Source organism: Peromyscus eremicus, chromosome 9 (assembly GCF_949786415.1).
Source record: "Peromyscus eremicus chromosome 9, PerEre_H2_v1, whole genome shotgun sequence".
Lineage (NCBI taxonomy): Eukaryota > Metazoa > Chordata > Mammalia > Rodentia > Cricetidae > Peromyscus > Peromyscus eremicus.
In genome coordinates, this window is record NC_081425.1 from 3538706 (window position 1) to 3551773 (window position 13068).

Below are 13068 nucleotides of genomic sequence, written 5' to 3' on the forward strand. Positions count from 1 at the left end.
TGCCAGGCAGATGTGTCCCTGTCTCTTGCAGGTATTAGATCCTGTACTGCAGTGAGAGAAGACACAGGAGTCTAATCAGCAACAGGTACAAGGGTCTGGTTGTCACGTGAGACCTGTATGGATGGCTAGCTCAAGGGCTGAGCCCTCTGGCTTCATTTCCCTAATCATAAATCAACAGCAGTACTCACATGTGGGGAAGTTTATATTAGAAAAAAAGCAGCGCTTTTTAAAAATTATTTTTCAACATGAAGGCTCAGAAAGTAAACACATTCGCTCTGTGGCCATCTGCTTTCTGTTGCAGTGAATCAACTCTGCATTGCTCACGGGCACAGGCAGTAATGATCATCCCTCTGTGCTTCAATAAAACTTTATTAACAACAACAGGTGGTAGACCAGATTTGCCATTCCATTTTAAAGACTGATTGGAAAAATGCAGAGTTGGCATGGTGATGGTTTTCATTTTGGTAATTCTGCCAACTGTATGCTGGCACAATGTCCATGAAGCGTGTAGAGAGCACACCCACAAACGGTAGCTAATAGTTAGCAGTGTTGCAAACTGTATCTGAATATGACTAAAACGTTTAAAAACACTGTTAGCATTTGCCAGGTCCCCTGTTGATAGAGGTCAGTCCTGGAGCTTTTGAAACGTGACGGAAGCAACTTACAATCATTAAACGATGTCACTTCGTGGAGAACTCAGTTCACTGTCATTTTCTGTGCTCCATCTGTTCAGTGATGGGATCTTTTGCCTATGATAAGGAGTGCGCTTCCTTCTTGACATCCTTTAGATTGATGGTGCCTAGGCTGGCAAGCTGGGTCAGAGGGTAAAGTGCCAGTCCAAGCATACAGGGACCCACACATGGAAGAACATAACCAAATCCTGAAAGTTGTCCTCAGACCTCCACTCATGTGCTGTGACATGTGCCTGTACACACACACACACACACACACACACACACACACACACACACACACATTTTTAAAAGTAATTTTTTAAAAGTTAACTAAATTCATGGTACTCAAAGGAATGTTTATGATAATGAAAAGTTCTTTATATCTGTAACTCAATAACTATATTATAGGACACTCAGAGATACTGAGAAGCTGAATTTAGTTCAGTTTAAATGGCTCTACATGGCCATGAGCATGAGGGGACACAGCTGCACGTGTCTTCCTTTGTTTGTCCTTTTAATCCTCACAGTCATCTCGGTCTTGGGTGTTGACACAGTTAACAGAGACGTAAGACCCTTTCTTTACGCATAAGTCAGAAAATGGCTCACCGATACCCCTGCCAGGGAGGCGGGGTTTATACACTTTCAAAAGTTGGGTACTATGAAGATCAGGGCAGAGGGGACGGAGGGTGCATGTATGTGTACACCTGTCCAAGCATGGACAGGGCTGGCACATGAATCTGTGTGTTTGGACCCAGCTAAATCGCTCAGCATGGACCACAAAGAACACTTCTTTTGAGAGAGGGTGAGAAGAGGAAGTGGCTGATCTGGAGTTAAGAAAGAGCATCTCTGCTGAGGAGTTGTGTGTGTGCTCATCCCAAGGCCTGGAGGATAGCTCTCTGCTTACAGGTGTGCTGTGGAGGAGGGCAGGAATGCAACCTGGCCAGCCCAAAGCAAGCTGTCCCCTGCAGGCCTCACATTCAACCAGAGGCCCAAGAAAGAAATCAGACTCAACATCAAAGCTGTTACCTCAGAAAGTGCAGGTCTGGGATGCTGGCCAGCTTCCTCCCAGGGACACCAAAGGAAGGAGCAGAAGGTCTGTTTGCTCCTCCTATCTCCTGAGAACCAAACCCCACCCCTGGCTGGCCTGCTGATCAAGCAGACAGAAGCAGGAGAGAGGGGCCTCCGAGAACAGAGAGCAGGGGTTAGCACTCAGATTAAGACCGCACCCCAATACTACACCACCCCAACACCTGAAGCCCTGGACTTGAAGGGCTGAGCTCTCCTCGAGGCCCGAGAATGACTTCAGCTTTACACCAGGGCAGTCTTTTAGTGTACCCATCCAGGCCTGGCGCACAAGCTGGCCGCTTATAAAGGAGGCCGTTCTACTTGCTGAGGCTAGGTGAGGGTGAAGGGAAGTAATTCAGGGCAGCACAGGGACAGCTCAGGTGGGGCAGGAGAACCAGTGTGCAGACGTGGGCCCGACCATGAACGACACATGCTGCTCTGAGGCCTGCTCATCTGCTCCTGGGGTGGTCCTGCGCTTTTCTTTCTTCTGTGAAATTGTGACAAGCATATCACAGAATTTCCCAGTGTTACCACTTTCAAGTGCACAGTTCAGTGGCACTGCAGACATCCACACGGTTTGGCAAGCATCATCACCATCCTCGGAAATTCTGCAAACTCCCTAAACTGAAACCTCGCCCCCAGCAAACACCACGCCTGCTTTTCCTTCTGAACACCTGGCAGCTGCCACTCCACTTCCCATTTCTGATCTCACGGCTCTGCACAGCTCCAGACGTGGAACTGTTGAGTATTTGCTCATCTGTGTATAGGTCAGATATTTCCTTTTTAAACCTGAGTAATATTCTGTCATCTAGAAAACTGTACTGTGTTTAGCCATTTGGCACATACCCAGATTGTCCCCACCTTCCTGCTACTGGGAATACTTCTGTGAGGTCAGATGCACTACGTAAAGTCTAGGCTCTCTCCTTAACTCTTTTAGGCACATATCAAGGAATGTAGTTGCTAGATTTTATCATAATTCTATATTGAATTCCTTTGGGGGGAAGCCTTTTTGATTCTCCTTTAATGATTCCCCAGCACAAATCCAAAGCTTCACAGAGCAGATAGAATCATGAGGCACTTATTTGATTGAGATCTGTTCTTTAAGAACACTTTCAGACAAGAAAACCCATGGAGCCAACTAACCTGAGCTCAGAGGGGCCGACAGAGACTGAACTGACAACCAGGGAGCCTGCTGGGGCTGGCCTAGGCCTTCTGTATGTATGTTACAGTTGTGTAAATGTGGTCTTCTTGTGGGACTTCTAACAGTGAGGGCAGGGGCTGCCTCTGACTGATGCCTGTGTTTGGGACCCGTTCTTCCTACTGGATTGCCTCCTCCAGCCTTAACAGAGGAGGAGGAACCTGGTCTCACTGCAGCTTGATGTACCGTGGTTGGCTGATACCCGTGGGAGGCCCACCTGTATCTGAAGAGAGACAGTGGAGGAGGAGTGGACGGAAAGGGGTGGAGGGGAGGTGGAGGGGAGGAACCGAGAAGAGGGGAGGGAGGGGGAGCTTCAGGTGGGATGAGAGAGAGAGAGAGAGAGAGAGAGAGAGAGAGAGAGAGAGAGAGAGGGAGGGGGGGGGGAGAGAGAGAGAGAGAGAGAGAGGGAGAGAGGGGGAGGGAGGGAGAGAGAGAGAGAGAGAGAGAGAGAGAGAGAGAGAGAGAGAGAGAGAGAGAGAGAGAGAGAGAGAACGAACATCTTCAGGGGCACAGTAAGGGGTCCTGACCTTTCCTGCACTCCTACTCGGCTTCAGCCACTGAATGTGATGGGGAGACACATCTGTGAACTCCACCTGTGAAATTCCTAGTCACAGACAGTGACAGTCCCACCCTAGAAACAGTCTCCCCACGACCCCTGAAGGGCTTTGCGTCTTCACATCCGACCCCTGGCATCTCCTGACAGGAATGTCCCCTTGGTGCCCAGCCTGCTGCCCTTACAGGCACCCCAGCACAGCCTGTCCCTGTGCTCTGTTTCGTCACTGTTGCTGTGCTAAAACACCCCGGCAGGCAACTCTAAGGGAGAAAAGGGCCTATTTGCCTCACAATTCTAGTCCGTCACTGTGTGGAAGCCAAAGCAAGATCTTGAAACACCTGGTCACATCCACAGTCAAGAGCAGAGAGAGGGCGGATGCATGCTTGCACAGTGCTAAGCACCCTCTCCACACTTACACAGGACCCAATCTCAGGGAACACTGCTGCTCACAGTGGGCAGGTTTTCCGTCTCAACCCCACACAGACCCACCAGATCTAGACGATGCCTTACTGAGACTCTTCAAAGGTGACTCCAGACTGTCAAGTGACGGCGAAGACTAACCATCTCATGGTAATGGTCACCTGCTAAGGCCTGCTTTTGCCTTTGGGGATGATATCTGCGGTTTCTTAGGTTCTCTGCTGGCTTCTGCGGTCATAACCCACACTTAGGGAAGGAAGGATGCCACAAGTCATGGGCATGAAGATTTCATCTTCAGTGTTCTTCCTCTCAACATTATTTCCTTTTATTTTCACAGATATGTCTGTTCCCTCAGGCCAGGACTCCCACATCCAGCTCTCCAGGGGCCGGTACTGACTTCCAAATCACCGTGCCCGGAGCATGCCCGGTCCTTCACTACTTGCCTCTTCCTTGTAGCCCTTACTTCTCATGACAATCGGGCACGGTTTGGATCTGCAGTGTTCTCCTCAGGCTTGTTGAGTTTGAACACGTGGGTCCCCAGTAGGGGATGCTGTTTTGAATGTTGTAGAATCTGAGTCATGGGGCCTAGGTAGCAGAGTAGGTTTCTGGGAGCATCCTGGAAGGTCACACACACCTCTAGTTCTAGGCTGAGCTTTCTGTTTCCTGGGGGCCATGATGGGAACATGGTGCAAGCTCCTCCCACCACACCCTGCCATGACTGTCTCCCTGAAACAGGGAGACAAAGCAAACCTCTCCTCCATCAGTGACTTCCAACAAGTATGCCAGTACAGTGCTGAGAAAGCCAGCCATCTGCCATCCTTACCACATCCACAGACCTGAGCGGCTGCCTGTCCCTTTCCCTTCAGCCCAGTAACCTGTGGACATCTGAGTCTTGTCTGATCCCCTGCACTCTTCTCAGGGGAGCCCTAACCCAGTTTCTACCCAGTTGACCCTTCTTGGTAACTGTGTGTGGCATGCACAGCCTAGTCCAATGCCGTTTATATGACCACCCACTGCTCTCAGGCCCCTTCTGCCTGTCCGCACACTTGCAGGATCTGTCCGCCAAGCCCCTCGGCACCAAAGCAGAATCTCCATCGACCTTGGGGGTGGGGTAGCCTGTGTGCAACACTTTGCAAGTCATCTCAAACGTGAAATTTCAAAGTTGGATGGAATGTCCACCCACCCCAAGGCTGAATCTAGGTGGCTTTCTCTGAGTGTGTTTAAACAGCTGAGTAAACAGTCCTTTGCTTTCAAAAGAAAAAAGCACTTCAGCCACTTTTCAGAACTCAACGAACCAGTTACCATTCCTGAGGAGGTGTAAGTTGGCTTTTGCCAGCGGAAGCAGGCCTTGGGTCTCCACTCTTGCTCAGGTGTGTTCGCATGGCAAAGAGTGACATTTGGAGAGGGACAGGTGTTGTCAAACCGGGGGTGGCCTAAGCATTCCAGAACATTTCCTGATGCGAGTTCTGAACTTTCCCACCACTGACAGAGCGTGCTATGGTTTATGGCCTCCTGGAGGCCTGCCAAGGGGAAACCATGGTGATTACCATGCAATCTGGGGTGGTGACCACCACACACGCACCAACTCTGAGGAACTTCTGACGCAGGGAAAACTCTAGATTTCTCTCTTTGAACAGTAGTAACTGAAAATAGCAATGGGCTGGATGTGGTGGCACATGATTTAATCCCAACACACAGGAGGCAGAGGCAGGGGGATCTCTGTCAGTTTCAGGCCAGGACAGCCTGATGTACATGGAAAGTCCAGGAAAAAACAAAACAAAACCAAAAATCCCAAACCTAGAAAACAGTAAGGAATAAAGTCTAGAGTTCGACACCAGGGCTTTCTTCATTTTGACCTACACGGACACAAAAAACGCTCAACGAAGGGGAAAGAGAGCTCTGTGCAGGAAACCTATCACGTCAGCAAATCTAAAGTATTCCAAATTCAGTTAACTTTTTAGAAAGCTTAGTTTGGGCTCAGGAGATGGCTCAGTGGGCAAGGTCAGCAGCTGCCAAGCCTGAAGACCCAAGTTCAATTCCTGGGACCTACGTTAAAAAAAATTGCTGGATGTGGCTGCTGGCACGTGTTAGTCCCAGATAGATAGACGGTGGAGGCAGCAGAATCCCACAGAAGCCTGTGGGCCAGTTAGCCTGGCGCGCACAACATAACAGAAACAAGAGACTCCTCGCAACAAGATGGAGGACAAGAACCAACTCCCAAACGTTATCCTTTGGCCTCTACATACCCACCATGTCAGGAACCCACCCACACCTACACATCACACATATATACACAAAATACAATTTAAAAATGCCAGCTGTCCTCCTTCCTGTGTGGGGCATAGTACATGGAGCCCGTGACAAACGCTAGATCTTTTAATGGATGAAACAGTCCTGTGGGAGACAGACTCCGACTCAGTTTACAGGTAAGCAAGTACTGCTCAGTCACTGACAGAGAGATGTCTAAGATTCTGCTGTGAGCTTCAAGCAGTGCCAGGGACTGGACTCAGGGCCTCTTTTTGTGTGTGCTAGCAACATAGTTTACAACAGAGTCATTTTCCTGGTCCCCATACTTGTTTCTTTTTTTTTTTTTTTTTTTTTTTTTTTTTTTTTTTTAAAGATTTATTTATTATGTATACAGCATGTATCCCTGCAGGCCAGAAGAGGGCACCAGATCTCATTACAGATGGTTGTGAGCCACCATGTGGTTGCTGGGAATTGAACTCAGGACCTCTGGAAGAGCAGTCAGTGCTCTTAACCTCTGAGCCATCTCTCCAGCCCCCCATACTTGTTTCTTAACTATCTTAATTAACACGAGCCAACCTGTGTTTGCCATGTCTCAATAAGTAAAAGTAAAAACCTCTATCTAAACATTTATCTCTCTGTCAATAACTGCAAATTCCTTCCTTAAGAAACTTGACTGGGACCCATTCTCACTGCCTGTATTCAGCCTACAGTTGCCTGTTTTCTGCAGGCATTATTGTCTTACATGTCCTCCAAAGCCAAGCTGGCAGCAAAACTCTGTGCCTCCCCGGGACATTGCACCCTCCTTTGCAAAGCCTTGGCTCAGGACCATCTGTGAGCGAAGCCTGGTACACACACAGTCACTGGTTACATAGGTCAGCTTCTTGATTCTACCGCAGAATACCGGAGATGAGCTACTCACAAAGACAAGGTTGACAGAGCAGTCCAAGCGTTGGGCCTTGGGTAGGAAGGCAGGTGGCAATGGTGTGATGCCTGTTCTAACACCTCAAGCCAGGAAGCTGACAGGACAGCCCCTGGGCCCAGTCTTCCATGGGGGCATGAAACTTCCCATAGGCCCCGGCTCCCAGAGCTCCGCAGAGCCTTTCCAAGAGTGACTTTGGGGATCAATCCTTTAACAAACAAATCCACAGCGTTCAGTCATTCCTTTATTTTTTCATGCTTGTAGATATGAAATTCTTTATGAAATAGAATTCAATCCACTCAGAAATGCAGACCAAAGAATCCCAGATTCAGTATTTGCCAGGGGCACTGGGTAGGGGTGTCAACTGTTCCCCAAATATATTCATCACAGCTACCCCAAGAAGTACTTAAGAAATACAAATCTCATCCCCAAAATCTCATTCACACTAAACAGGGCTGACAGGAACCCAGCAATCTCCATTTTTCCGATCCTTCCATGGCCTTCAAGTAGGGGCCTGATGGAATTTGCACCATGGATAACTACTTTCTGGATACGGCAGGCGCCCTCTGCTGGAGAGCAAGAGTGGCGCTCAGGAGTTCTGCAGGGCTTTACTGGAAACTCACTCCTGTGTCTCAACTCTGCCCTCTGGTACAGAAAAGACAACACTCACCTTTCTTACAAGACTAGCCTATAGGTACCAGACAAGTGTATCATGTGTTCAAGGCCGAGTCCCCCTTATTCTTCCAATCATTTCATTCCGAATGGGATACAACCTCATTACTTCATTTCAAATGTGAGCCTCAGGTTGAATATTTTAGCTTCAGACAGTCAGCAATCCTCCTGCCTCCGTCTGATGAGTGCTGGGATTACAGGCCCGAGCCACCCCCATTCCCAGCTCCTCATCTGCCTTCATAGGCGGCAACAATGAAGAACAAAACAGTTCCAGGTAAAGTTGGGGAATGTCTCATCTTGAATGGCAATGTTGATTCGTTCACACCCAGCTCCTGCTGAAGTGGCGTTCTATTTTCCTCATTCTCAGCAAAGCCAACTTTGTACTGTTAGGTGTTCATAATCTGCCCCCCCCCCCCGCCCCCAGCCTCTTAGTAAAGCTGCTATCCCCTCTCAAGGGAAGGCCATCTTATACCATTCAGGTATAAAATGCTGCGGAGCCAGGCACCGCTTAGGTCAGAGAGCTCATGCTGGCCCCGCACGCTGGTCTCAGGAAGCCAGAGTGGGGCTCTGCTTTTCTTTTCTATTACAATGATATTCGAAGGCCTCAGTCTAACGCTGTGAGAGGTAAGAGCCCCAGAGCAGGCTCCTTCAGGACCCACAGTCACTAATGTCCCCTCCCCGCCACTTCCAATCAGAAAGCAGGGAGCACAGAGCACACCGTGGTTCTGTAGCTGCGTGGTTCTGGAGCAGCCCTTTGCTATTTTTCCTGCATTTTCAAATGCATCTCTGGTAGACAACCAATTCCCCATGTATAAGCCTGCATATAACTTATCCTTTAAAAGCCCCATAAAATTTTCAATGAAGGGCTCTATAGGTAAAGTTTTTAGGTAAGTTACATCAGATTTTCCATTCTATATATAAAGAATTTCATATATATATATAATATATATATATAATATATATATTATCTTCATCTCCCAAGTTAAGATTGTACTTGGTATCTAGTGGAGAGACTTAATACCATTTTTAATCACTTTTCCATTGATGGATACTTAGGTTACCCTAATGCGTTAATTCTGTGAGGGATGTCTTTGCTCCTATCATGTCATGATATTAAAATCCATCCTTGTGGAGCTGGAGAGATGGGTCAGCAGTTAGCGAGTACTTGCTGCACAGCCATGGGGATTGGAGTTCAGATCCTAGCACCCACGTAATGTCAGGTTGTCTCTTATTTGCCCGTCTCTCCCAGCTCCAAGGCATTTGCTGCCGTCTTCGGGCCTCTATCTGCTCAAAGGGAGTGCACTTGCACACAGGCACACACACACTGACGCGGGTGTGTGCCTGAGCACACCGACACACAAAACAAGTTAAAAAAAAATCATATCCTGGGCTGTTAAGCTGGCTCAGTGGGAAAGGTGCTTTTCATGTGTCTGGTGGCCTGAGTCTGATCTTAGAACCCACATAAAGGTGAAAGAGAATCAACTCCACAAAGTTGTCTCTGAACTCCGCATGCACACTGTAGCACGCTTATCCTCAGACATCATGTACATATAAAATAATAAAAATATTTAGATCCTTATGATAAGGTCAGATGTGTGTCTATGTGTGTGTGTTGCCCAGACTTTGTATTTTCAAAGTATTCTTTAAGCTCTGTTAAATGCAATACAGCATTTTATATGTGTATGTATATATATAACTATAGAGCAGGCAACAGTGAAATGTCACCTCACAAATCCTCCATGTCCCTCTACCATGCCACAGTCCCCTAAAGCAAGCACCTTTACTTTAAAATAACTATGTAATTAGCATAAGAAAATGCACTCTGAAGAGTCCTCAATCAAAGGCAAAGATAAGACCCAAACATGTAGCATTTCATTGGAATTTTTTGCTGTTGTTTTTTGTTTTTTTGAGACAGGGTTTCTTGTGTAGCTTTGGCTGTCCTGGAACTCACTCTGTAGCCCAGGCTGGCCTGGAACTCAGAGACCCGTCTGCCTCTACCTCCCGAGTGCTGGGATTAAAGGCGTGCACCACCACTGCCTGGTGGTTGTTTTTTCCCATCGGAAAATATTTAAAGGACGTCTTGCCTCAGGCCTGTTTGACTTGTATCTCTGCTACGTGTATGGGACAGAGCAGAATAATACAGGGAGGACAGAGCAGGGTGCAGACAGGAAACACAGATTTCAAGTTGGACTGTACTCACCACAGGGCAAGTCGTTGCTCAATTTCCTTGAGAAAATTGGTATGAAACTTGTGCAAAGGTTCAAAGTTCGGGAATATGAGACTCTTCAAGGCTTCGGGCATGGAGTCGTCTTTGCTGACTGTGCTCTGAAACCACTGGGGATAAAAAGGGGAATGCTCAGACGTACGCAGACGGATGAATGCTTGCGGGCTCTGAGGGGAAAAGAGTCTCTCTCTTTCTGATTACTCTCTCAAATGGTTCTCCATGGCTTGTTCAAGCCGGGGCTGATCTCCTCAATGAGCAACTACTTGAACCAAGTCCTCACTCAGGCCAGCTCACGAGGAAGTTGTGAGTTCGGGATCACAGGCTCCCCTTTCGGAGCTGTTGGTCTACTCCTTCACAAAAGTGTTGAGCATGGGGTGGCAAAACTGCCTGTCCACGGTCACACACGTCACCGGAGTGGGAACTGGGCCCAGTGTTTGAAAGCACCAGACACCACTTCATTCCAACACTGTGGGTGTCCCTCTTTACTGGATATATTCTTTCTCAAAATCACGGGGTCTAAGTCCCCAGGAGCCCCAGCTCTGCTTCTAAGGACGGACAGGCCAGACGGCAGCCATCAAAGGCAGTTGGCGGCACTTTCCCCAGCATGGCACAACTTACTACAAAGATAACTGAAGTCTCCCTCAAGCAAACACAATCAGTTACATTTGACGATGAATAAAACAGAATGTTCTGGATCAGTGTCCACAGACAGTAGACTGTTTAATTTTCATTTCCTCTGCTTCAGGAACATCTTTCCTTTGCACTTAAAAACCACAATCATAAATTTTTTTAGGGAACATTCCAAATTAAATATATGATTGACATTAATTGCCATAACCCATGATCAGGTTCTATAATCCTTGCAATTAGTCGGGGAGCCTAACATTCCTGCAAGCCCAGCCTCTCCCAGCAGCAGTTACAAGTTTAACTGAATCATGCAGGGTCTGCATTAGAGGTAAAGCTGCACATACCGAAGCGATGACCTCGAGATCCTTCAGGTATGTCCGCTCCGTGGTGGAAACTTCCTTGGCAATGAAGTAGGCCTTGTCGGTTGGGAATCTCTGTAAAATCCGTAAAAGAACAAGACACAGCGGTCACATCTGAGTGAAGTCTCTGAGAATGCCCTGATCAAAAAACAGTGATTCACTAACTAACGGGTAAGTCCTTTGTTAGCTAGCATCAAATCTAAGCAAGTTTATTTCCCCATGAGAGAGAGAGAGAGAGAGAGAGAGAGAGAGAGAGAGAGAGAGAGAGAGAGAGTGTGTGTGTGTGTGTGTGTGTGTGTGTGTGTGTGTGTGTGTATGCGTGAGAGAGAAACAGAGAGACAGAGAGAGACAGAGAGAGAGAGTGAGTGAGTGTGAATTTTAGAAGGAGTAGGCTAAAAGAATGGCTTCTGATATGTAAGTATTACCATCAGCTAGGGGACTCTAACTAATTAGGCAAGAGTTACACCATCTTCAAGGAAATTCAACCACGAGAAATCAGCATCCTGAGACCTGGTGCCATGGACTGGCAGAGCTGGTTTCTTGAGATGTTACAAGATGGCATTTACAGTGTCAGTGGCTGGTCAAAGGAGATAAATGGTGATAGCAGTGTGTCCCAGTTCCCTGGGGCCTGGCAGTCAGATGGGCCACCATTAGTGTCTTACGGTGTAAGTAAAGCAAGTCTGTGGACGTTCATCCTCACAGCAGTGTTATTCAAAACAGCAAAAGCTGAGGAGTGTACACTGACAGACGGGACGGATCCACCACACAATGGCCGTGGCCACATGGGAGGAGTGGCATCTGACTCATGCCACTCCACAGAGAACGCGAATAAACCCCAAGGACATGACACCGGGTGAATGAAGCCAGTCAGAAACAGACAAATATAGTAAGCAGTCCAGGTGGGTTATCAAGGATGGGGAATTATAATTATTAGTCAACAGGACAGAGGTTTGGTTGGGGAATATGAAAAGGCCTGAAAATGGAGAGTCATGATGGTCCTGTGGCAGCTGTACATTTAAAGCCGGCACCTTTCTCCGGCCCTCCTCTTCATCATCGGTCCTCGGGCACGCTTGGTCATTCAGGAGCGGGCTGATCAGGGGAGAGGCCTGCTTGGTGTCAGGACTCAGGTTGGGAGACAAGGTCACGTTGGTTGGGGCAACTCCTCCCTGCGAGTTGATGGACAGCTCTGAAAGGTGAGGGCTACCAGTCAGGGAGCCTGTTTGGGGATGAGAAGTTTTAAAAGAAAAAAAAAAAAGTAATTTCTTCTGGGATTGGCGGGTTCTTTCCAACTGTCACTTTTGTAAATCTTTAGACCATCTACCATATGGCAAATGTAATGCATTGCTAAGTTTCCCGCCCTCTACATTGTAGCTGCCTTGAGAGGAAGGGTACCCAGAGTCCACCTCACTCAATGCAGCCCCAGTTACATAATTAAAGGTAAGACAGAGACCTCTGCGTGGGTCACAATTAAGGGTGCTGAACAGCATAGCACAATCCTAGTTTTATCTGGTAACTACCACCTCTGCTTCTAAAAACTACTCCAGGAAGTCATGGTATCTACGTCACGGTGAGACACAGAGGAACGATGAGGACTAAACAGGCATCTAAGCAGCTGGTGTACTCAGGACGGACCACATCTTGTGACAATGGGTCACGGCTAATAGGTCAAGCAGCTAATTCCCCAGTCTACAGAGAACAGAAGCAAGCTCGGTGTACCTGGTGATGTCACTCCATGTCTGCTACTGTTTGGGACAGAAACACTAGCATTACACGCAACCGTGGTCATTTAAAGGCGCAAGCTGGAGATCCCATTAGCACAGTTCCCCTTTGTGAATCAGAAGCGACAGGTTGTAAGTTAGTCCTCTAGAAAGGATATCACATTAAACAATAGGAAAACGTAGGTTACCTATTCCAGTCAGCCGCAGGAGATGTTACACATGGGACACTCTGCCTCAACCCTTTGAGGCCACATGGAGTGTTTCAAAACGCACTTCTAAGTTGCGTGTTTAGACCTAGTATATTTGTAATTCTGATGCAGAAGGAACATGAGGCGAACAGTTTCAATTATAAGGAAAAGAATGTGCCCCCACTTCCAGCTCTGATCCATTGATTC

At 47.7% G+C, this 13068-nt stretch overlaps 1 protein-coding gene across 1 annotated transcript in view; it reads right to left on the reverse strand.

The window, feature by feature from the left end:
• Farp1 (FERM, ARH/RhoGEF and pleckstrin domain protein 1) overlaps positions 1–13068 on the reverse strand; it is a 200605-nt gene that overhangs the window by 26079 nt on the left and 161458 nt on the right. The window contains exons 13-15 of the mRNA XM_059273188.1: positions 11984–12171; positions 10941–11030; positions 9946–10079 (exon numbers count right to left, since the gene is read on the reverse strand). Of these exons, the coding sequence (XP_059129171.1) occupies positions 9946–10079; positions 10941–11030; positions 11984–12171 (412 nt within the window). The remainder of the gene's footprint in view (positions 1–9945; positions 10080–10940; positions 11031–11983; positions 12172–13068) is intronic.